The sequence below is a fragment of the Lemur catta genome, chromosome X, assembly GCF_020740605.2.
Source record: "Lemur catta isolate mLemCat1 chromosome X, mLemCat1.pri, whole genome shotgun sequence".
Classification (NCBI taxonomy): Eukaryota; Metazoa; Chordata; class Mammalia; order Primates; family Lemuridae; genus Lemur; species Lemur catta.
Window position 1 is genome coordinate 59165993 of NC_059155.1, and position 25521 is coordinate 59191513.

At 37.1% G+C, this 25521-nt stretch overlaps 1 protein-coding gene across 3 annotated transcripts in view; it reads right to left on the reverse strand.

Annotated features, from left to right (window-relative positions):
* Window positions 1-4974: 4974 nt before the first annotated feature.
* Window positions 4975-25521, reverse strand: part of ZNF81 (zinc finger protein 81) — a 76868-nt gene continuing 56321 nt past the window's right edge. For all 3 annotated transcript variants that reach the window (XM_045538474.1, XM_045538475.1, XM_045538476.1), the window contains exons 4-5: window positions 18537-18632; window positions 4975-6754 (exon numbers count right to left, since the gene is read on the reverse strand). In XM_045538474.1, the coding sequence (XP_045394430.1) occupies window positions 5049-6754; window positions 18537-18632 (1802 nt within the window). In that variant the 3' untranslated portion in view covers window positions 4975-5048. The remainder of the gene's footprint in view (window positions 6755-18536; window positions 18633-25521) is intronic.

Here is a 25521-nt window from a genome sequence, read left to right on the forward strand (position 1 = left end):
CATTACCTGTGCCTTATTCTATTCATTAGAACAAAGTCACTAATTCCAGCCTAAACTCAAGGGAAAGGGATTACATAAGAGTGTGAACACCAGGAGGTGGGAACATTCAGGGTCATCTCCAAAGCTGCCAACCACAGTTGCCTTGACCAAGGTTGGACGGCCAGAATAGCTTCATTCACATGTCTTGTTGAATGTCAGTTGAAAATATGGGTGGTATAGAGTGCCTCAACTGGGATGGCTAGTCTCTGCTCCATAACTGCCCATGTGGTCTCTCATCTTCCAGCAGCACAGTTTAGGTTTTCTCACACATGGGCTCAAGACTCCAAAGAGAAGCAAGAGTGGGCAAACCTCATTGTGCAAGCAGTTTTTCAAGCATCTGCTTGTGTCATATTTGCTAATGAACCACTGGCCAAAGAAATGGATAAGTCCAGTTTCAAGGACTGAAGAAATAGATTCCACATCTTGATTGGTGAAGTGGCAAAGTCACACTGAAAAAGGGCATATATTTCGATAGTAGGAGCCAGTAGAAACTGTCCAGACTTCTAGCTTCTACCCAGGATGTAGATATCTGGAAAGAACACTGCTACCATCCTTATAACAAGTTAAAAGGTAAGCAATCTAAAAAATCCTAACTTTTCTGAACCCATCAAAGAGCTAAGATCCCAGAGCAGTCAACTAGCTGGAAATATTAGAAAAGACAAATGCCTCAAAGGAGACAGGAAGTTGTCACTGGGTCATATGTGGCAGAACAGGAAGGAAGATGGGGGGGGGTGGGCACCATACAAGCAGTAAGAATTAAGCAAGAATTTTTAATAAATTGCTAAAGGCTGAGTGTGAGAGACCCCTGAGAGCTGTGAGTAGCTGGCTCTTACCTGCAGGCTTTTCTCCACAGACCTCCACTGAGTGCTCACAAGAAACACTGGGGGCAGGGCAGGAGACTGGAGAATGCCTCCCTCCATGTGCATGCCTATAAAGGGGCAGCTGCTAATACAAAAATAGCACAAAACCCCAAAAGGACCCTAATTCCCTATAGAACAAAGCCTTAAGCCACTGAGGGAAGTGCAGCACACCCTGTTGCCCTCAGGATACAGGAGAAGATCTGTGACTAGAGGAAAGGAAAGGGGTAAAAAAGATCTTCCACCCATGATAGAAGGGCAGGAAACCATCCTAGGCCCAGACAATTAAAAGTCTTCTATCATAGGATGAGGGGCACTGAAAAAACCCTACCCTCAAGACCCAGGGATAGGGCCTGACAAAAACCGAGGCTGGCTCAAGACAACCCCTGCCCCCCACTCACCAGGTCAGCAAGAACCAAGCAGTAACAGCAGTCTACTAGTAAGGTAGAGGCAAGAGCATGGATAGACACCCTCCCTGAGATGCAGGCACACAGGAGGGGCCTAAAGGTAAGTATGGTTCAGGAACATTGAGAAAAATTCTCTCGGCAAACCAGTAGCTACTCCAAACACAAAATAAGAGCCCAACTCAAGATAACATTAGAGGACTTTGAAGTCTATGGTACACTGAAGGTAATAATGGCAACAACAAAACTCAAACCCAGCGCAACTCCTACTATGTGGACTCAATCCTCCCATGCTAATGGCCTATCAGAAGGGCAGCCATGTCTATTTTCAGGAATAAATATTATTTATCTCAGTTTCTACTGTCCTACATACGTCTGACATTCAGCCAAAAATTATTAGATGCAAAACAGCAAGAGAAAACAATGCACCATCAAAAGACAAAGCAACCAACAGACCCAGTTTCAGTTAACCTAGTAGTTGGAACTACCAAACAGGGAATTTAACATAACTATGAATAAATAATATGTTAGAGGGTGTTATGGGCTGAATGTTTGTGTCCCTCCAAAATTTGTATGTTAAAATCCTAACCCTCAATGTGACGGTATTAGGAGGTAGAGCCTTTGGGAGGTAGTTAGGTCGTGGAAGTTGAGCCCTCCTGAATGGAATTAGTGCCCTCATAAAGGGGATCCCAGAGAGCTCTCTAGCTGTAGCCATGGGAGAATACAGGAAGTTGGCCCTCTGCAACCTGGAAGAGGGCCCTAACCTGAACCTGACCATACTGGCATCTGATCTCAGACTTCCAGCCTCCAGAACTGTGAGGAATAAATTTCTGTTGTCTGTGGTACTTTGTTATAGCAGCCCAAATTGACTAAGACAAAGGGTATATAGTGGAAAACACGAAAAACATGCATGAACAGACGGGAAATTTCAGTAGAAATATGAAAACTGTAAGAGTCAAATGGAAATACTAGAAATAAAAAATAAAACATAACATAAAGAATGTCTTCAATGGGTTCATCAGAAGACTTGACAGAGCCAGGATGGGGATAAAAATCAGTGAACTTGCAGATAGATCTATGGAAATTATCCCAACTGAAACACAAAGAGAAATAAAGGCTGAAAAGGGACACACACATAGGGATGAAATAAATCTGTAGCATTTTTCTATCTAACAATGTGTCCTCTGGTCACAAATTATTCACATTACCACCCCATGCAAAATATGTTCACTTCCATTCCTGGATCTGCATATGCCTCATCCAAAATTGTGGCATCAAGCTCAAATCCAGTATCTCAAGTCTTCTGTATCAAGTCCAGATGTGGCTGAGGCTCCTTGGGTATAATTTTTAAGTTTCTTGATCCAGATGCCTGTGAGCTAAATGACAAGTTATATGCCCCCCCAAACACACACAATATATATATATACAATGGTGAGACAGGAACAGAATAACTACAATATATACTCCCATTCAAAAAGAGGAGGACCAAGAGGCACATATCAGTCACTGCTCCATAGCAATTCTGAAATCCTACAGAGCAAATATTGTCAGTTCCCCCGGCTTGAGGGGCAGATGTTTCTTGATTAGGGCACAGTTCTCCCTGGGAATGGCTCCCCAGTCCATTTTAATATATTATTCTTGGATCTTCCCTCTGAGACATCCTTCATTTCCCATAAGAAATGGCCCATTTTGTAGCTGAGTAACTTTCTCAGCTTCCATCCTGTTCATAGGAGTTAGGGAGTGAAGTCCAGAAGCCACTTTTCATTTTGAACTGTTTCAGTCCCTTTAAGTCCAACCTGGAGGTAGTTTCACTGGTAAAACTCTATTTAAAACTTTGTTTGCTATGAATCTGGTTTAGATCTACTCCATGCTCCAAATGCCACATCAATAATTCTTTTTAAGATAGGCCTCTCTCCACTTTGAGCAGTGTGTCAGGCTACTGTGAGACAACGTCATGAATATTTTTAGAAGCCCTTAAGTTTAGCTGAGAGGGTCTCCCAAGCACCAACTTAAATATTTCACACACTGTAATAAAGGGTTTTACAGATACACTTGTGATTTGATCTTTACCCTGAGGCCACTTTTTACCTTGAGAATATTCTGATGGCTGGAGAGACTAGAGATGTGAAACCATTATTTTCCAACCCAGCAAGTCTTGGCTTTTCTATATTTCTTCTGAATTCTGCTTGCCAATGGAACAGTTACTTCTTTAGTTCACTTCTCTCTTTCTGTACCTTATCATTTGCAGCTAAAAGAAACAAATTGATACTTCCTATATTCTGCTGCAAATCTCCTTAGCCAGATCTACACAACCATTTGGTCCATTCTCTATCTCCCCACAAAACATAGTGACTGCTTTGCCATTTTTTCCTACTAAATAATATGGGGTGCCATCTTTCCAGCTTTTGTTAAGTTTTCCTCAATGTTTTTCCAGTTTCCACCTGCTGCCCCAGCCCAAAGCTAATGCCACATGTCTTATTTTTTGGTCCAATAATACCCCCTCACACACATATACACATTCAAGTATCATTTAGTATTTGCTGTGCAACAAACTATCCCAAAACTTAAGTTTCTCAGAATTATAATCATTTTATTTATCTCAATTCTGTAAGTTGGCTGGAATACCTGGTATGGCTCTTGTGGGCTGGGCTGGCTCGGCTAGGGCTAGAGATCTAGGAAGGCCTCACATGTCTATCAGTTGGCAGGCTGCTTGGTCTTAGGGGCCTTAGAGGGCTGAATTGCCTCTGCTTTAGGTGATTTCTCATCCCCCAATAGGGTAATCTGAGCTCCTTCACATGGAAGTCTCAAAATTCCAGAGAACAGCAAGAGAGAGCAAGCCTCAAGGGAGGCTTTTCATACTTCTCAAGCTTCTTCTTGGATCCCTTTGCTAATGTCCACTGGCCAAAGCAAGTCATATGGCCAAGTTCAAAGTCAAGGAGTAGAGAAAGAGATGCTACTTCTTAATAAGAGAAACAACAAAGCAACATTGCAAAGAGGCATGCATAAAAGGATGGGAGGAATCTGTGGCTATTTTGCATTGTACCACAATGAAAGAAAATAAGAACATTATGTCATGGAAATCAGCATGAATGATACGATTATATTTGTGTATTTATGTAAAATTATATCTGAAGCTGTATGTATATATAAAACTAAAATGACTTTTAAATTGTGGATTCATTTGATAGAAATATTCAATAAACATATTTGATAGACACAATTATTCTAAATTTGAAAAAGAATTTCAATTCAATTATTCCTCCTGTTATGCGATGTGTTCTGCCACAAACACCCCACAGAACTGAGAGTAGGTCTACACATTATATTATTTTGTTGTTCTACCTTTCATTTTTTTGTCACTTTACATTGCTCAATATAATACAGTAAACATGACTGTCATTTACATAATTTTGCACACTCCTTCCTAAAAAGAATTTGGTAACAATCTGCCTTATAATACTTTCTATAGGAAGGCTTTTCCTAACATATCAAATTGATAGCATTTTCCCCAGTGTGACTTCTATTATATTTTGTGAGGCTGTACAAATATGGAAATTCTCCCTCCTTCAATGCATTCTTCGAGGGTCTCTTCAAAATCAATTTTCTCAACTCAGGTGAGATAGCCTGATGAATGCTTTTTGTTATGCAATGTGTTCATATAGTATCTGTCTCAGTTGAATTTTCTGACATACACTTAAACCTGATTTCTATGATAACGCTCTCTTGTTTTCAAGAAACAGGGTTACTTTCATGTATGAATATTGCGATGCATGCTGAGAACTGATTTCTGGGTGAAGCCCTTTCCACAGTCACTGCATTTATAGGGTTTATCTCCAGTATGAATTGTCTGATGTTTATTGAAATTTGACCTGTCAGTAAAGGCTTTCCCACACTCTGCACATATATATGGCTTCTCCCCTGTGTGAATTCGCTGATGTACTTTGAGATGTGGTTTCTTGGAGAAGGATTTCTCACAGTCAGGACATTTATAAGGCTTCTCTGTAGTGTGAATTCTCTGATGTGTAATTAACTCTGACTTCTGGATGAAGGCCCTCCCACAATCAGCACAAACATAGGGTTTCTCTCCAGTATGAATTGTCTGGTGTTTATTGAAATTTGATCTGTCGGTGAAGGCCTTCCCACATTCAGCACATATATAAGACTTTTCTCCAGTATGAGACTTCTGGTGAGTATTGAGATTTGACCTGTTGGTAAAGGCCTTCCCACATTCAGTGCATATATAGGGTTTCTCTCCTGTGTGAATTCGTTTATGCATCTGGAGTTGTGACTTAGAAGGGAAAGATTTTCCACAGTCGCTGCATTCATAAGGCTTCTCTCCAGTATGAATTCTTTGATGTGCAATCAAGTGTGCCTTCTGAATGAAGGCCTGCCCACATTCAGTACATATATAGGATCTCTCTCCTGTATGAATTCTCTGATGCATCCTGAGTGTTGATTTTTGGGTAAAGGCTTTCCCACACTCACTACACTTGTGATGTCTCTCTCCAGTATGAATTTTCTGATGTATATTGAGGGCTGAGTTCAGAGAGAAGCCTTTCCCACATTCACTGCATTCATAGAGCTTTTCTCCAGTATGAGTTGTCTGATGCCTGAGTAGAGACGACACCTGGAAAAATGATTTTCCACATTCATTGCATTTATAGGGTTTTTCTCTAGTATGAGTTTGCTCATGCACAATTAATTCTGAATTCTGTATGAAGGCCTTCCCACATTTAGTACATATATATAGTTTTTCATCCCTATGAACTCTCAGATATATACTTAGTAGTGGTTTCTGTGTAAAAACATTTACACATTTGCTAAGTTCATGAGCTTTTTCCACAGCATGAATTCTCTGAGGTGCAAAGAGGTGTGACTTCTGAGTGAAGATCTTCCCAAATTCAGTACATGTGTTTGCTTTCTCTCCAACAGGAAATTTCCGATGTTGACTAACTGAGTGTTTGAAGCTGAGGGCTTTTCCACATTGATTACGTCCACAAAACTTCACTCCTGTATGTGTGTTGTCATGGTTAGTATAAGAAGAGCTCTGGGTGAAAACTTGACCATGTTCAATAGTTTTATCAAAATTTTTCGTTGCATTGTTTTTATTATGAATATGTAAATCCAAATTATGCTTAAAACTCCCAAATGAGCCACGTTTATGGGGTCGTTTCTGTGAAAGAATGAGTTTTGGGCTTGGATGAACAAATTTTCCAATGTCTTTGTGTTCATAAGTCCATTCTGTATTCAATATTTTCTTATTGATAAAAGAACCATGACTCAAAGCTTTGCTTTGTTTCTCCTGACATCTCTTTATCTGTTCAGCATTTTGCCACAGTTCTTCTAAAATGGAATAAAATGAATCATCTCTTGTATCATCACCCTCCATATCACTATGAAATGTAGCTTTTCCAGAAATTCTTTTGTGTGAGGTTTTAATTCCAAACTTCCCATCTAAAAATAGAAAGAAAAGGTAAATTTGTCACAAATAATAGATAGCAGAAGATTAAAAGGTATGCGTAAGCTAATCCAAATTGAATACATAGAAATAAGTAAATCTAATGGTGATGACGATGTCAGTGATGACGATGTCAGCGATGACAGGAAATGCATTATATCACTTATTATATGCCAACCTCTTACATTACACAATATTCCAGGCACTGTTCTAAGAAATACATACAGTCATGCATCACTTAAGGACAGAGATATGTTCTGAGAAAGGAGTCGTCAGGTGATTTCATCATCATGTAAACACCACAGAGTGTGCTACACACCTACTACACACCTAGGCTATATGGTGTAGTCTATTGCTCCTAGGCTATAGTAACAGCATGTTACAGTACTGAATACTATAAGCAATTAGAATACAATGGTAAGTATTTGTGCATGTAAACATAGAAAAGGAAATGCATTGCACTATGATGATACAACAGCTACAATGTCACTAGGCGACAGAAAATTTTCAGCTCCATTACAATCTAATGGGATCATCGTCATATATGCGGTCCATCATTGACCGAAACATCATTATGTAGCACACGACTATACATATGAACTCACTTAATCCTTTCAAAAGCCCTATGAGGTATCTACTATTATCTACCTTTTGTATAAAAGGCAAGTGAAGCTAATAATGGTTATATAATTTGCCCTATAACATGGTTATTAAGTGTTGGAGGTTGGAGTTCGACATAAGCAGTCTAGCTCTATTTTGGTAGGAATCTTGGCTATCAAGTTGGTTGGAAAGAAGACTGATAAAGATTTTCAGGGGAAATAACTGGAGAGCCTAGGCTTGAAGGAGGTGACTTGGAGTTTAAGTCCTCACTGGCTTTCAGTTCTAAATCTTCACTAATCTCACTGCTTCATCTTGCTTATTAGCAAAAATACTAAATGTGATAAAAATAATTTATTCATGTCTATAGGAAAAATATTGTGGTCATAGTCTTCCTCACCTATAAAAACAATAAATAGATGTCTATACTCCAACTCTCCATCCAGGTGTAATTGTTTTCTTAGATCTACATCATATATATCTAACAAGAAGTATAAAATAGGAGAAAGGACAATCCATCTATGGTACAGCCTGAAAGGTGCCCACTAGAATCTGTTTCTTTGTTCTTTACATTAACACAGTAGCAGCCAGGCATATGGTTGCCTGGCCATATAACATTTCTCAGCCTCCTTTGTGAAGTGGTGTGGCCATGTGACAATGTTCTCATCAATAGAATGTGAGAGAAAACGATGGTGCCACTTTGAACCAAAAGTGTTGAAACAGTAGGCATGTTTTCTCCACACCAACTTCTACCTTCGTGCCTACTAAAACCTGGGCTTGGTAGCAACACGGATTCAAACATGCAGATGCTACAAAAAACCCAAGAGATGGTGGAGTAATATGCTGGAAGAAGCCTGATTTCCTGAACAAACATAAGCAATGAGATTTTCTATAAGAGAGAAATAAAATTCTTTAGTATTTAAGTCACTGTACCTTACAATCTCTTTATTATTGCAAATTAGCATTAACATAATTCATATACTATTCTTGCCCAGAGTGGGTATCACAGATGTTTCCATTCTTAATACAGTGCATGAGACATACTAGATTATTGGTAAATAATTTTTAAATGAAAAAATTATACCACTGACTTATTCAGTAAGACATTTTAGATACTGAGAAGGTTCTGAGTCAGCAAATCCAGTTTTTCACTTAGTCAGTTCGATACTATACTCCAGCTACATGTCCCATCCAAAATTTCATCCTCCTATTCTTAAGTTACATTTTTATTCTCACATACTTGGCTTTAATTTATTCTGGTGATATAGAGCACTGGATTCCTAGGCATGGTTTTAGAAGCAGTTCTGCTTTTCACTTTATTTAACATATAAATCCCTTGCAGTACCAGACAATATTTATTAGATCACTAGTACCAATGTTCATTGTAAAAAATTTGCTCTTGCAATAACACCTCTCCTGAGCCCACAGATTCTATGAACAGTACATAAATGAGGAGTCACTGTCTGGAAAAAAGAGCGACTCATACAAGCTTACATTCTACTTGTTGCTCCCAAAATATGCCTCAAAAAAGAATCCATTTATTGTCAAATCAAAGGATGTGTTCATGGCCTCTCCTCCCACTAAGCCTATTTAGCATTTTACTTTATGCCACTTGAAAAGGTATGTACATGCTTCATGAAGCAGTTTAAGAAACTTTTACTTTGAAAATTGTAATATTTTTTCTGAACTTCCAAAGTAGACACTCTCTATGCTATTCATTTTGCTAATCATCGTAATAGATTTCTATTATAATAGAAAAACAACGAACACAGGATAAACGTTTTAATATTTGATGCCAATGTCATCATTTTCTAATAAAAATCTAGGCCTGTTGAATTCCTCTCAGTAGAAGTTTTAAAAATCCTTCTGAAACAGAGTGAAATACTCTTCTATTCTTATCGCCCACAAATTCAGTAAGTTAATATTGATATGTTCTTCATGCTGAACATTTGAATAATGAAAATAAGCTACAAGCTCTTATTTTCAGAGACTTGCAGAAATTTCTAAGGGCAAAACATCTGGGACATGGGGAAACAGACATGAGGAAGAGCAATAAATTTGGAGTAGGTAAGGGCCGTTTCATGGAATAGACAAGAGCCTGAACACAAAAGGAAAATGCCTATTACCTGATAGGCAGAGCGCAAAATAATAAAAAGCCTAGATGCACAGACACACTTTATATACAGTAAGCATTAAAGACAAAGTGAACAATTTTATAAAAGGATGAATTAAGGAAACTGTACAGATACAATTTTAAACTGGAAATAATGGACATCTTGTAGATGGCACCAAGAGAAGAGTTATTGGTCATATGCCATATATTAAATAATATGGAGTAACTGTACATTTACTTCATAAAGCTAATGACAAAGATAGATGCAATGTCTTAGGTAATGAAATCTGCCAGTACCATTTAAGATCAACTAGAAACAAGAATGAAATTTGAAGCTCCCATTAGGAACAGAATAATCCAAGCATAAGACAATATAGATCTGTTTGGGGGTGGTACTACTAGGAATTAAGAGGAGAGACTATCTAAATAGTGTTCTTTAAAAAAGAAAAAAATAGGAATTTCAGAGTAATCAGTAAAAGAAGATAACTAAGAGGGAAGAACCAAGAAACAGCAGAATCTAACAGAATTTGGAATGTGAGGATTCCTGATTTGGGCAATGATGATGCCAATTCCTCCCATACTGAGGATGAGTAAAGTAGAATATTTCATGGGAACCATCCAGTATGATGTAAATGAGCACAATTATAATATATAAACTAGCAGTGTCAATAAAAATATAAATAAAAAACTTAAGTGTTCCAAATGAAGGACCCCTTTGAGTTAACAAATATAGGAATAAATATCTACAAGACAGTAAATAATACCCCTAACTAGTGCATCTCAGTGGGAAAAAGCCTCTCTGGAAAAGAAAATGAGAAAATTAGGTGCAAATCAAGAAGAAAGAGAGATAACCGTATGGTTAGAAAGGATAAAATAATGGGAATAAGCAATTCACAGAAGGGGAAACCAAAATGAATAACATGGATTAGAAAAGGAGGAAAAACAACACAATACCACTTTACATCCATTAGATTGGCCACAAAATAAGACATTTGGACAGTGTTGCATGTTGGCATAGATGTGGTGAAATAGGCACACTTGTGCACTGCACAATGATCAAGCAATACCATTCCTACATAAACATCCCCGAGAAATAATCTCACAGGCTCATAAGGTGATATATATATATATATATATATATATATATATATACATGAAATTCTTTGGTTTTTATTGAGATATAATTTATACATAGTATAGATCTTAACTGTAAAGCTCAACTCCAAAACTCATATGTATACACCCATGTAACCACAACTCAGATGAAAATATAAAACATTTTAATTACCCCACACAGTTCCCTGGTGGCCCTTCCCAGTCAATAACTGACTCTCAGAGATAACCACCATTCTGACCATAGATCACCAATCATTTATCATCAATATTATTACAATCATAGACTAGTTTTGCTTGTCTTTGAACTTTATATAAGTTGAAACATACAGCATATACCCATTTCTATGTCTGGATTCTTTTGCTCAACAAATTTTTTGAGATTCACCCAAGTTCTTATGTGTATCAGTAGTTCATTCTTTTCATTGTTGTGTAGTATCACACTGTAAGAATACAGCATAATGCTCATCAATTCTATTGATGGACATTTGAGTTGTTTCAAATTTTTGGCAATTAGGCTAAAGCTGGTATGAACATTTTTGTACACTTCTTTTAGTGGACATATGCACTCATTTCTCTTAAATATATGCCTAGGAGTGGCATTACTGAGTCACAGAATCAGCGTATATTTAACATCAGTAGGTAGTGCCTGCCTTCCAAAGTAGTTGAAAGAATTTATACTCCTACCATCAATGAATGTGATTCCACTTGCTCTAAATACTCAACACTTGATAATTGTCAGTCTTTTAAATTTTAGCCCTTCTTTTGTATGTATGTATGTGTGTAGGGCTTCTTCATTGTGGTTTTAATTTATGTTTCCCTGATGAGTAATGATGTTTAGCACCTTTTCATATATATAATGCTCTTTTGGATACTTCTTTTTTGAAGTGCATGTTGTGTCTTTTACCTATTTTTTTCCTATTGATTTGTAAGAGCTCTTTATATATTCTGAATATAAAGTCATCTGTCAAATCTATGTATTGAAGATATCTTCTCCCAGTTTGTGGCTTGCCTATTCACTTTCTTAGCGATATCTTCTGAAGAAGAGTAATTCTTTATTTTATACTTGATCTTAGCCAAAAGGCCAAGAAGCGATAATTCTTTATTCTAATATAGTTCAACTTACTATCAAATTAGATGTGAGGCCGGGCGTGGTGGCTCACACCTGTAATCCTAGCACTCTGGGAGGCCAAGGCGGGTGGATCGTTTGAGTTCAGGAGTTCGAGACCAGCCTGAGCAAGAGCAAGACCCCGTCTCTACTAAAAATAGAAAGAAATGATATGGCCAGCTAAAAATATATATAGAAAAAAATTAGCCGGGCATGGTGGCACATGCCTATAGTCCCAGCTACTTGGGAGGCTGAGGCAGAGGGATTGCTTAAGCCCAGGAGTTTAAGGTTGCTGTGAGCTTGATGCCACAGCACTCTAGCCTCTAGAGACTCTGTCTCAAAAAAAAAAAAAATTAGATGTGAAATGTTCCCTTTTCTTTTCTTCAAAAGAACTTGAATAATATTGGTATTATTTCTTCTCTAAATGCCTGGAAGAATTCACCAGTAAAGCCATGTGGGTTGGGAGCTTTTTGTAGAAAGGTTTTAAATTATAGATTAAATTTCTTTAATAGATAAAAAGATTATTAAGATTTTCTTTTTTTATTGTGACATTTCTTATAATTTCTGTTTTTCTAGGACTGTCCATTTCATCTTAGTCACCAAATTTTGGGAGATAAAGTTGTTCATAATATCTTCTTAATATTCTTTTAATGTCCATAATATTTATAATGATGTTTCTTTTTTTATTCATGGCATTGATACTCTGTATTTTCTCTTTCTTTTCCTTGATTAGTCTTGCTAGATTTATCAACTGTATTAATATTTCAAAGAAGCAACTCTTGGCTTTGTTAGTTTTTACTATTGTATGTCCTGAGTTGCAAACTTAGATGGTCTATTTTTAGTCTTTCTAATTTTCTAGCAGATACATATAAAATAAGAAAATTTCACTGTAGTGCTTCAGTTACATCCCACATGTTCTGATGTGCCATATTTTCCCTATCACTCCACTGAAAAGATATTCTAATTCCATTATCGTTTCTGCTCTAACTTATGGGCTATTTGGATGTATTAATTTTTCCAAACATTTGGATATTTTCTAGTTGTCTTTCTGTTCAGAGTTTTAATTTAACAGTGGTTAGAGAACATATAGTATATGACTTCAATTCTTTTAAATTTGTTGCAATTAACTTTATGTCCCAAAATAGTCCCTTTTGGTGCTATGTGCACCTGAAAAAAATGTGTATTCTACAGTTGTTGGATATATGTCAATTAGGTCATTTGGTCATGTTCACATCTTCTACCTCTTCACCGATTCTTTTGTCTGCTTGTTTTATCAGTTATATAAATAGACATGTTAAAATTTCCAATTATGACCGTACATTTTGTCTATTTTTCCTTTTAGTGCTGTCAATGTTTATATATACTATTTAGAGGCTATGTTATTAAGTGAATACAAATTTAGATTTTTTATATATTACTGTTAAATTAAAATTTTATCAACTTCAGAGAAAGAGGGCACATTGCCAAAGATACAACAGACATTAAAGTGATAATATAGCAGTACTATGAAACAACTTTATGCCAAAAAAATTTTGACAACTTAGATGAAATCCACAAACTCCTTGAAAGAACAAATTATTAAAATAAGAAATAGAAAATCTAAATATCCCTATATTAACAAAACTAAATTTGAAATTAAAGAAAGTCCCACAAAGAAAACTTCAGAGGACCCAGATGAGTTTACTGGTGAATTTTATTAATATCACATATTTAGGGGAAATATTATAAAATTTAAAGCAGTCTTATAAAAAACACAAAAAAGAAGAGCGAACATTGAAAACTTCTAAAAAATATAGCAATTTCACACAAAGTCCTTCAGAAAACAGAGCAGGCATGAAATGTCCCAACTCATGTTATGAGGTTAGCATTAATATGATACCAAAATAAAAAATATTATAAGGGAAGCCCCCCAAAACTAAAGACCAGTATCTCTCATAAATATGGACATTAAGATCCTTACCAAACGTTAGCAAATTGAATCAAGAAATACATAGAAAAGATAATACACCATGATTAAGTAAGGTTTATCCCAGGAATGCAAGGTCAGTTTAACATCTGAAAATCAATGAAGTTCGCCATGTTAGTAGAATAAAATGCTCATTTCAATAAATGAAGAACAAGTGTTTAGAAAATTTAACATCCACTCATGTTTAAGATTCTCATCAAACTAGCAACAGAAAGAAATTGCCACAAATTAATAAAGGGCATCTAAGAAAAACCACAGCTAATACACCTAATGGTGAAGGACCGAAAGTTTTTGCCTTCAGATTGAGAACAAGATAAAATAAAAATAAATAGCATATAAACTAAAAAGGAAATGACAGAAAGACATAATAATATATGCAGAAAATTTTAAGGTATTTATAAAAGACCCACTAGAATTAATAAGCAAATTTAGCAAAATCTAAGAATACAAGGTCAATGTGCAAGAATCAATTGTAAGAGTTCTATTATGTAAGCTTCTAAAAAAGGATCCTTCTACAGATAGTAAATATAATCTCTAGAAAAATAAAACAGAATAAAACAAAAACAAAAAACAAGACAAAACAAAAGCAGGCAGAATTTGAAGGGGAATCAAAAGTTGGAGGATGTGACCAGCATGTAGTTAGTCCCCTCTTTTCTCAGGTTCTTGCGGAGAGTGGCTGCACTCCTAGCAGCAGTGTAGAGCAGCTAAAATTCCCATAAAAGCTTGTCATCCTTTTTCCAGAGGAATCAGGAGAAGGCTGGGGCACTCAGGGCCATTAGAGATTGAGGGGGCAACCTCAAAACAAAGAAGCAAAGCAATCAAACTCCCAATTCTATGCTATACTCTGCCTACATCATTGGCTGACTCTTCAACGCTGCATGAGTGGGGCAAACTGAAAGCAGTATGAACTAAGGTCTGAGTTGCTATTCACCTTAGGCAATAGAATATTTCCGGTTTGAGTCTAACCTAGTAGATTACCTGCTATGGAAAAAATGCTGATATTCTTCAGAACAATATGACAGAATACAGAGTTACTATAACATAACATTGATAATGCTCAGGATACAATCAAAATTATTCAATATATGATGGACCAGAAAAATGTTCTTTTGATTACTCTGCGTGGCTAGTTTATAAAACATATTTTCCAAGGTTAACAATTTTTATCTGCCAGATGGGTTGGTCCAATAGAAACAATTCAGTAATATTAGAACTTTTGTTAATTTTTGTATATGGTACAGTATGAGTCAAATTATCAATTTTCCCCCAAAACTGACATCCATTTGTTCCAGCACAATTTGTCAAAAAGGCTTTCATTTCTCCCTTTGAACTGCACTGGCAACTTCGTCAAAAATCTTTGACATCCCTAGATAAACCATATGCTGAAATCACGCAGAGTATATTCTCAGACCACAACAGGATTAAATTAGATAACATAGAGGAAATGGTCAAATTTCTTGAAAAATATACTTACTGTAACTGGCAAAAGATGAAACCAAAAATATGAATAGCCCTAGGTCTATTAAAGAAATTGAATTTGTTGTTAAAACTTTCCTATCAAGAAAACTCCAGGCCCAGATGGTTTTCCTGGTAAAGTCCATGAAATATTAAAAGAAGAAATAACTATTTTATACAAACTATTTCAGAAAATAGAAAAGGAAACACCTTAAAACTCATTTTATGTGGCCAGTATAACCCTAATATGAAAACATGACTAAGATACTGCCAAAAAAGGTCTATGAACCAAAATCATTCATTAAAAATGCAAATACTTTTAAACAAAATACCAATAAATAGAATCCAACAATATAAAACAAGGATAATACATCATAATTGACTAGTATTTATCTCAGAAATACAATGTTAATTCAACATTTAAAAATCAATAAATAAATTCGCCATAGTAACAGAACAAAAGAAAAAAACCTCATATAATCATTGTAATTGATGTGGAAAAAGCATTTGACAAAATTCAACACTCAACTGTGATTAAAAAAAAACCTCTGCAACAAGCTATGATTAGAAAGAAACTTATATTAATATGACCTGGTAAATGGCAGCTACAAAAAACCTACAGTTAATATCATACTTAATGGTGAAAGACTGAATTTTTTACCCTGATATTGGGAACAAGGCAAGCATGCTCATGTTTGTCATTTCTATTCAACATTGAATTGAAAGTCTTAGTAAATAAGGAAAAGAAATTACAATCATGAGATTGAAAAGGAAGAACTAAAAGTGTCCCTATTTTTAGGTGATAATAATTACATGAAAAATCCTAAGGAACCCACAAGAAAACTAGTAAGTGGACTTAGAAATGCCTCAGGATACAAAGTCAATGTACAAAAATCAAGCACTAGCAACTTATACTAGCAATAAACAATCTAAAAATATAATTTTTAAAACTTAATATTTATATCACCAATGAACAGTCCAAAAATAAATGCCATTTAAAACTATCAAAAACATCAACTACTTAAGGATAAACTTAATGAAGGATGCATAAGACTTCTATACTAAAAACTATAAAACCCTGCTGAAAGAAATTAAAAATCTAAATAGTTGCAGAAATATGCCATGTTCATGGATAAGAAGGCTCAATATTATTAAGATGTCAATTCTCCTAAAATTGATTTAGAGTCAATTCAACTCCAAATAAAATCCTAACAGGCTTTTTTGGTAAAAAAACATACGAACTGATTATAAAATTTATATAAAAATGCAAATGACCAAGAAGAACCAAGGTAATTTTTAAAAAGTAAAGTTGAAGGACTTATACTACCTGATTTGAAGACTTACTATAAAAGCTACAGTAATAAAGATAGTATGGGTTTGCCAAAAGGATAATGTATTAACTATATTTTCTTATTTTCTGTATTCATGATGCTCTGGCATCTGGGGCTTACCTGATCCTGGAGAGACTGCAGGGCTAGCTAATTCCTAGAGGTGGCAAATACTTGACCTTGAGCATGACTTTCATATTCAAACCAATTAATATGCAGCCATACCCACAACTATCCCCTTTATTGAGCTCTCACAGGTTGAGCCACTATCCCCCTGCTCTTAAACCTGCCTAGCCTGTTTACACTGCTTCATCCATTCCTTCCCACCAAATACACAATGAAGGCTCTGGCTGGTGCTTTCCTGACTGACCCTGGTGCTTCCCATGTGGCCCTGCAAGGTGTGACATGCCCCCTCCTCTTGGGAACTGTGAGTAACAAATTGTATTTTCAATGGCAGTTGTCTCCTGATCTGTTGATATCACCATACCTGAATAATAATAGAACCTACCTTTTAAAACAGATAGACAGGCCGGGTGCGGTGGCTCATGCCTGTAATCCTAGCACTCTGGGAGGCCGAGGCGGGTGGATCGCTCGAGGTCAGGAGTTTGAGACCAGCCTGAACAAGAGCGAGACCCCGTCTCTACTAAAAATAGAAATAAATTATCTGGCCAACTAAAAATATATAGAGAAAAAATTAGCCAGGCATGGTGGTGCATGCCTGTAGTCCCAGCTCGGGAGGCTGAGGCAGTAGGATTGCTTGAGGCCAGGAATTGGAGGTTGCTGTGAGCTAGGCTGACGCCACGGCACTCACTCTGGCCCGGGCAACAGAGCAAGACTCTGTCTCAAAAAAAAAAAAAAAAAAAACAGCTAGACAGACAAATTAGTTGAACAGAAGAGAGCCCAGAAATAGGCTCACATATGTACAGTCAATTGATTTTGATAAACATGCCAAGGAAATTCAATGTGAAAAAGAAAGTCTCTTCAACAAATGTTTCTGGAACAACTAGATATTGGTATCAAAAAAATGGAACATCAATCCTCATATTACACACAAAAATGGATCATAGACCTAAACTGAAAAAGCTAAAATGATAAAACTTATTTTAAAAGTGAGAAAATCTTTGTGACCTTGTGGTAAACAAAGATTTCTTAAACAGATCAGAAAAAGTACTAACAACAAAAAAGATGATAAATTAGACTTCATCAAAATTAAAATGTTTGTTCTTTGATAGGCACCAATAAGAAAATGAAATCGCAAGCCACGGACTGGAAGAAAATATTAGCAATACATATATCTGGCAAAGGAGTTGTATACAGCAAATATATTAAAGCCCAATGATAAGAAGACAAATGACCCAATAAAAAATGGGAAAGATATTGAATAGATATCTCACAAAAATATGAAAATGATCAACAAGCACATGACTACTCTCATCAGAGGAATGCAATTTAAAATCACAATGAGATACCATTACACATTCACCAGAACAGCAAAAATTACAGAGATTGATGATAACTGGTCTTGGTGAGGATGTGGAGCAACAGGAGTTCTCATGTATTACTGTTGGCAATGTAAAATGGTATAGCCAACTTGGAAGATAGTTTGGCAATTTCATATAAAGGTAAGTATATACTTACTATATGACCCAGCAATTTCAATCTAAGGTCTTTACCCAAGAGAAATGTAAATACATGTTCACACAAAGACACACCAGAATATTCACTGCAGCTTCATTCATAATAACTAAGTATGAACCACTTATCCATCAATGGGTGTATAGATTAACAAATTGCAATACATTCATGGAATACAAAAAGAACAAACTAGTGATATACTCAATAACATGAATGAAGTGCAAAATCATTATGCTGAGTGAATGATGTCAGATCCAAAGTGTACATACACTATGATTCCATTTACATGAAACCCTAATAAAGACAAGTCTAATCTATAGTGACAAAAAGCACGTCAATGGTTGCCTGGGGCTGAAGTGGTGGTGAGTATTGACAGCAAGGGGCTTGAGGGAGGATTTTGTGTGATGGAATGTTATATATCATTACTTCCATGTCCCCATCTGCCTGGGTCCCATTCACTCACCTGAACCACTGTGGTGTGGGGCTTCCCCCTCCAACACCCATGGCTCCTCTCCTTGCTCCAACTTGAAAACGACCTCTGGTTTGGGAACTTCAAACCCTGTTAACAGGACATGATAGAGAATTGGGTCCAGCTAATTGCTTTCCATTTGTTCTTTGGAAAAGTAACAACTTTTCATTGGGAACAGAATAATATTCACAGAGGTGAAAAGGGACTGAAGAATCTCAAACAAATCAAGGATGACACTATTGCACACCTCAGATGCCCCAGATGTCTCAGCAGCTGAGAATGCAAACACCCTCACTGAGGCGCTGTATTAGTTATTGCTAGGGCTATCGTAACGATATACCAAAAACTGGGTGGCTTCAAACAATAGCAATTTATTGTCTCACATTTCTAGAGGCTAGAAGTCCAAAATCAAGGTGTCAGAAGGGCCATGCTCTCTCTGACGGATCTAGGATAGAGCCTTCCATGCATCTTCCAGTGTTTGCTGGCATTCCCTGGTGTTCCTTAGCTTGTAAATGCATCACTTCAGTGACATGGCCACCTTCTCCCTGTGTGTCCTCACATTCTCCTCCCTCTATGCATGTTTGTGGAGGCATCACCCCAATATATACCTTCATCTTTACATGGTGTTCTCCCTCTGTGCATGTCTCTGTGTCCAAATTGCCACTTTTTATAAGGACACCAGTCATATTAAATTAGGACCCACCTTAAAGATCTCATTTTAGCTCAAAATAGTCTTCTGTAAAGACTATTTCCAACTAAGGCCACATTCGGAAGTACTGGGGTTAGAATTTCAACATAGCTTTTTGGGAAGACACAAGAGTGTCTTAAACCCACAAGAGTCTTCCCTCTAGCCCCTCAAAATTCATGTCCTTCACACATGCAAAATACATTCGCCCCATCCCAACATCTTCAAAAGTCTTAATCATTCCAGTATCAACTTATTAAGACAAAAATCACATCTAAAAATTATCAACTTAAAGTCTCAAATCTCATCATCTAAATCATCTAAGTCAGTTAGGGGTAAGACTTGGGATATGATTCATCCTGGGTAAAAATTCCTCTCCATCTGTGAATCTGTGAAACCAGTCAAATTATCTGCTTCCAAAATACAATGGTGGGACAGGCATAGGATAGGTATTACCATTCCAAAAGGGAGAAATCAGCATGAAAAAAAGAGATCATGGGTCCTAAGGAAAAGCTAGCAGGGAAAATTCCATTAAATTTTAAGGCTTGAGAATAATCCTCACTGGCTCCATGATATGTCCTCTTAGCCCACTAGGGTGGTGGTCCTGTCCTGTCAGCCCTGGGCTAGGAATGACACCCCTCCCTATTACTCCTAGTGGTCCACTAGCAAAATTTTTGCTTCCTGTGCCAGTGACCGCATGCTCTGCCACTCTAGAGGTCTTAATTCCAAAGGGAAGAATGCTTCCACCAGGAGACACAACAATGATTCCATTGAACTGGAAGTTAAGACTGCCACCTGGCCACTTTGGTTCCCTCATGCCTCTAAATCAACAGGCAAAGAAGGGAGTTAGGGTTTTGCCGAGGGTGACTGATCCTAATTACCAAGAGGAAATTGGATTATTACTCTACAATGGAGGTAAGGAAGAGTATGTCTAGAATCCAGCAGATCCCTTAGGGTGTCTCTTAGTATTATCATACCCTGTGATAAAAGTCAATGGAAAACTACAACAACCCAATTCACGCAGGACTACGAATGGCCCAGACCCTTCAGGTGACAAAGAATCTCTCCTTGTCCAAACTTTAGTCAGGCTCCTCTGAATCCTCTTCCCAACTAGGCCTCAACATTTAGACTTTAGTGTCCATCTTTGCATTGCCCAATATTAGCAAGAATCCTGTTAAGTTTGTTTAGCCAGAATCCCCCAATCTCAATATCTGATCACCCTTGATAGCTGACCAAATGCCTCATCCTCCACCATCCCCCATGTGATATCTGATCCCCCTGGCCTGCCTGCAGCAAGAACATTGTTAGATCAGTTTAGTAAGAATTCCCTTACCTCTAATGTTTCCTCTCAGTAATTTTCCATCTATGGCCACTCTGCTCCTTGGCTATAAATCCCCACTTGTCTATATTGTATCTGGAATTGAGCCCAGTTCTATATTGAGGTCTCTTTTCCCCTACTATAAAAGTTCTAAATAAAATGTTTTTCTTTTTTTTTTTTTTTGAGACAGAGTCTCACTTTGTTGCCCGGGCTAGAGTGAGTGCCGTGGCATCAGCCTAGCTCACAGCAACCTCAAACTCCTGGGCTTAAGTGATCCTACTGCCTCAGCCTCCCGAGTAGCTGGGACTACAAGCATGCGCCACCATGCCCGGCTCATTTTTTCTATGTATATTTTTAGTTGGCCAGATAATTTCTTTCTATTTTTAGTAGAGATGGGGGTCTCGCTCAGGCTGGTCTCGAACTCCTGACCTCGAGCGATCCACCCGCCTCGGCCTCCCAGAGGGCTAGGATTACAGGCGTGAGCCACCGCGCCCGGCCTAAAATCTGTTTTTCTTGCTTTAACTACTGTCCAACCTTGCTTTTCTTTGATAGTTATGGTGCAGGACTCAGATAAGATCAGATTCATCATTGGACCCCAGACCTTTTACCCAGGACCCCAACTGTGTACCTTTGAAGGCTTTGCCTTCACTCCTGGCTGATTGATTGGGGAATCCATTGATGAGTCTGACTCACAAACCAGTGCTCTAGGTGACAGTCCACTGAAGCACAGTAAGGACAGTTTTTGATTCTTAAGATTCTGAGTAGATTCTAGAAGCTAGGTTAGAGTCCCAGGTGAGCAGCTGTTTATAAGAAGGTAGGTTAGAGTCTAAGGCAAGGAAAGGATGGGGGACAGTCCTAGGCTTCTCTCTTTGTAAGGGGGTAGGCTCTATAAGAAATGAGAGCTGGGTTAGAGTCCCAAGTTTCTCTATTCATAAGCACAAAGGTACCATTGTTAAGAACATGGGAACTTCTCCATCAACTAAGACACCACTTCTTGAACTCCTGCTGACTATATGTTATGTTCCACCAACTCTACCTGCTTCCTTTCTCACTGGCATGATTTTGCTGAGGATAATACGGAATTTAAAGAACCTCCTTGGGACACTTGACATCTCTCAAAACTGGCTTTTCTAAGACCTCCCCTTTCCCATTGCTTCTGCTCCTCCTTCTTCCTTTTACCACCTTTGATCTTCCCTTCAAGTTCCCTTGAATCCCTTGATATGTCTGCCTTCAAATCCCTACCTCCTCCATCCATGCCAGAACTTTCCTGTCCTATTTTAGCCCCTTAACTCCCTACACTCACTTGAACTTTGGGTCTCTTCCCCCCACTGGGGGCTCTCAAGAGACTAAGAGACCCCTAAAAGCAACCACTTGAGGGTAAAAGAGAAAAAAGGTGAATTGGAAACAGACTAGATATTTTATCCACTTAGATGGGCTTTGGAGACATCCAGACAGTTGTGTGATGTCCCCTCAGTCTCTCACCTAAAATTTAGTCCACAGCCTCCATAAGATTAGATATCAGGTCAAGAGAAAAATCTTAAATGTCTCCTCCACAAATACTAGTAAACAGGTAACTTTAACTTGCTCTATTTGCCAAAAACCACAATTTGGATAAAAATATCAAGGATGAAAATATATTAAAATTTTAGAATAGAAATCTATAGAACCTCTGTTTCATCTGTGCATTTGTTTGTGCATGTATGTTTATATATGTATATATTTTGTGTCTATGTGATATTTTCTACCTCCAGATAGAGGTAGGAATTAATTTATAAGATCCCTTAAAGGAGTTCTGTGCAAATCAACTTAGAGATAAATGAGTGCTTACATAAATTAAATGTTCCTAGAACTCTGAGAAACACAGAAACTAGCCCAAATGTTTTTCAAGTTCATGTGGCTTTTAATACATTTTTCATCTTTTGGTATTTTAGTATTTTTATCCAAATTGTGGTAAATCTTTGGTAAATAAGATTAGTTTAATATTATTAGTTTAATAAAAATGGCTGTGTCTTCTAAATTATCAGCATTAAATACTAGTCAAATAAACTGATATTATATTTACTGGGTGTTTAAGATTATAACAACTATAAAATCAACCTCAGAACAAATTTAAAAGTAAAGATGCAGTAAAAATGAATTGCTTAGCTGGGCGTGGTGGCTCATACCTATAATCCCAGCTACTCAGGAGGCTGAGATGCAAGGATCACCTGAGGACAGGAGTTCGAGACCAGTCTGGGCAACATAGCAAAACTCCATCTCTAAAAATAAAAAAATAATTTTTAAAAAAGAGCTGGGCATGATGGCTCATGCCTGTAGTCCCAGCTGCTTGGGAGGCTAAAGCAGGAGGATCGCTTGAGCTCAGGAATTTGAGGCTGCAGTGAGCTCTGATCATGCCATTGCACTCCAGCCTGGATGACAGAGGGAGATGAAGGAAGAAGAAGACGAAGGAAGAAGAAGACGAAGATGAAGATGAAGAAGAAGAAGATGAAGAAGAAAGAAAGAAGAAAGAAAGAAGGAAGAAGAAAAGAAGAAGAAAAGAAGAAAAGAAGAAGAAGAAGAAGAAGAAGAAGAAGAAGAAGAAGAAGAAGAAGAAGAAGAAGAAGAAGAAGAAGAAGAAGAAAGAAGAAAGGAAGAAGAAGAAGAATAAAGAAGAAAAAGAAAGAAGAAAGGAAGAAAAAGAAGAGGAGGAGGAAGAGGGAGGAGGAGGAGGAGGAGGAGAAGAAGAAGAAAGAAGAAGAAGGAAGAAGAAGAAGGAGGAGGAGGAGGAGGAGGAGGAGAAGGAGAAGGAGAAGAAGAAAGAAGGAGAAGAAGAAGAAGAAGAGGAAGAGAGAATTGCTTGATGTCCATTATTTCACGTGTATCAAATATAGCAGTAAAACAAAACAAAGACAAAGAACTCATGTATTTAGGTTTTTGCTTCAGGTGATTCTTGCCTAACATGCACATGCTGTAAAAATAGAGAACAGATAAATAACTTAATAACTTGAGATAATGGCTAACCTTGTTTGGTGTTATGACTGCCTAAAAACAATTTCTAAAATCTTTTTGGTAACTTGCAACCTTAGAATTACACTAAGTTAGATAACAGATATTCGTTAATTATCTAGATTATTTCTAAGTGAGATAAACTAAAACTTTAATTATTAAACACAAGTTTGGTTAATAATTACATTTTTTGCTTACCATTTGATATGGCATAGAGAAGCTAAAGATATTTGAGTCTGTTCATAAACATGTTCTTTTTGCCACATTGACAAACTATACTATAAATACATGTGTCCAAAAATTGTGAGATGGTGTATTCACAAAATTTGCCAATCTGCTCACTTGGAATGCTGGTATGTGAGAGATGGTTCACAAATGTCAATTTCCTAGTTTTTTCTGTAAAAGAGAGGTTACCAATGGTTAAAAATTATAATCAATATATGTAATTAAAACTACCAGAAATAATAAAGACGAAGGGAAACAACACTACATGAAAGAAATGGGAGGAAAGCAAGATGTGATTTTGATAAGGAAAAGTATATAAGGTATGAAAAATATGTTTCGTTAAGGGAGAAAGAGTAATTTTGTCCTGAAGTAGCATAATTTGTAGTTCTAAAATAAGAAAGAGAAAAAATACAGGACAAAAACTGAATGGATACAGAAAATTATAGAAGGTTTGCAGAAAAGGAATTTTCTGTGTGATGAAACTGGCTAAGATTTGAATCAATGTGTTTGTAAGTTTTTAAAATGAACTTTCATATCAAAAGTACACTGGGGCTGGGCGTGATGGCTCATGTCTATAATCCTAGCATCCCGGGAGGCTGAGGTGGGAGGATCGCTTGAGCCCAGGAGTTCAAGACCAGCCTGAGCAAGAAGACGCCGTCTCTACAAAAAAATAGAAAAATTAGCCAGGCATGGTGGTGCGCACCTATAGTCCCAGCTACTCGGGAGGCTGAGGCAGAAGGATTGTTTGAGCCCAGGAGTTTGAGGTTGCTGTGAGCTAGGCTGATGCCACAGCACTGTAGCCTAGGCAACAGAGTGAAAGACTCTGTCTCAAAACAAACAAAAAAAAAAGTATACTGTTGGCAAAGCTAGAATTTGGTTTTCTCTCTGTTAAAATGACAAAGTTTTCTTGATTATTGGTCTGTTCTTAATAAGAGATTATAAAAGTTTTTCTTTACCTTTTAAGTAATCTGCCTAGGGAAAAAGATTCTGTGTTTTCTCACAATAATTTCCTGTTCTAATCTTTATCATGTCCTTGACTATTTAAGAGATCTAAGACTTCTCATTTTTAAAAGAACTAAGGTGTTTTGTTGTGTTTTGTTTACATTTCTGACAACTTTACCTTCCCCAAATCAAATCCTCCATGAAATCTTGATCTCAAACTGACCTTGAGATTTCCCAGACAGCCCCTGGAAAATCTCCAACCATTTGTTCTTTCACATTGTAAAGAGAGAAATGTTAAAAATATTTCAGGGCCAGATGTGGTGGCTCATGCCTGTAATCTCAGCACTTTGGGAGGCTGAGGCAGGAGAATCGCTTGAGGCCAGGAGTTTGAGACCAGCCTGGGCTACATAGCAAGAACCTGTCTCTACAGAAAATAAATTAGCCCGAGGTGGTTGCACACACCTGTAGTCCTAGCTACTTAGGAGGCTGAGGTGGGAGGATTGTATGCCACCACACTCCAGGCTGGGCAAGAGAGTGATACACTGTCTCTAAAAAAAAAAAAAAAAATCAATCAGTTAATTAAAAAATAAAAAGTAAATTAAATTTTAAAACTTTGGTTTATTTGATATGTTGAATTGCATGAAAAGGCACTGTCAAATAAGAAGGGATGCTTAACCTCACCTAGGTTATATTTGTGTAGGTAAATGTTATTAATATATATATATATTTCAGAAATTACATGAAATTCATAGAAATTTGTCTATACCCTCATTGTCCATGATATGTCCTGGTATAATATTATCAGTCATAATACAGGTTATTAT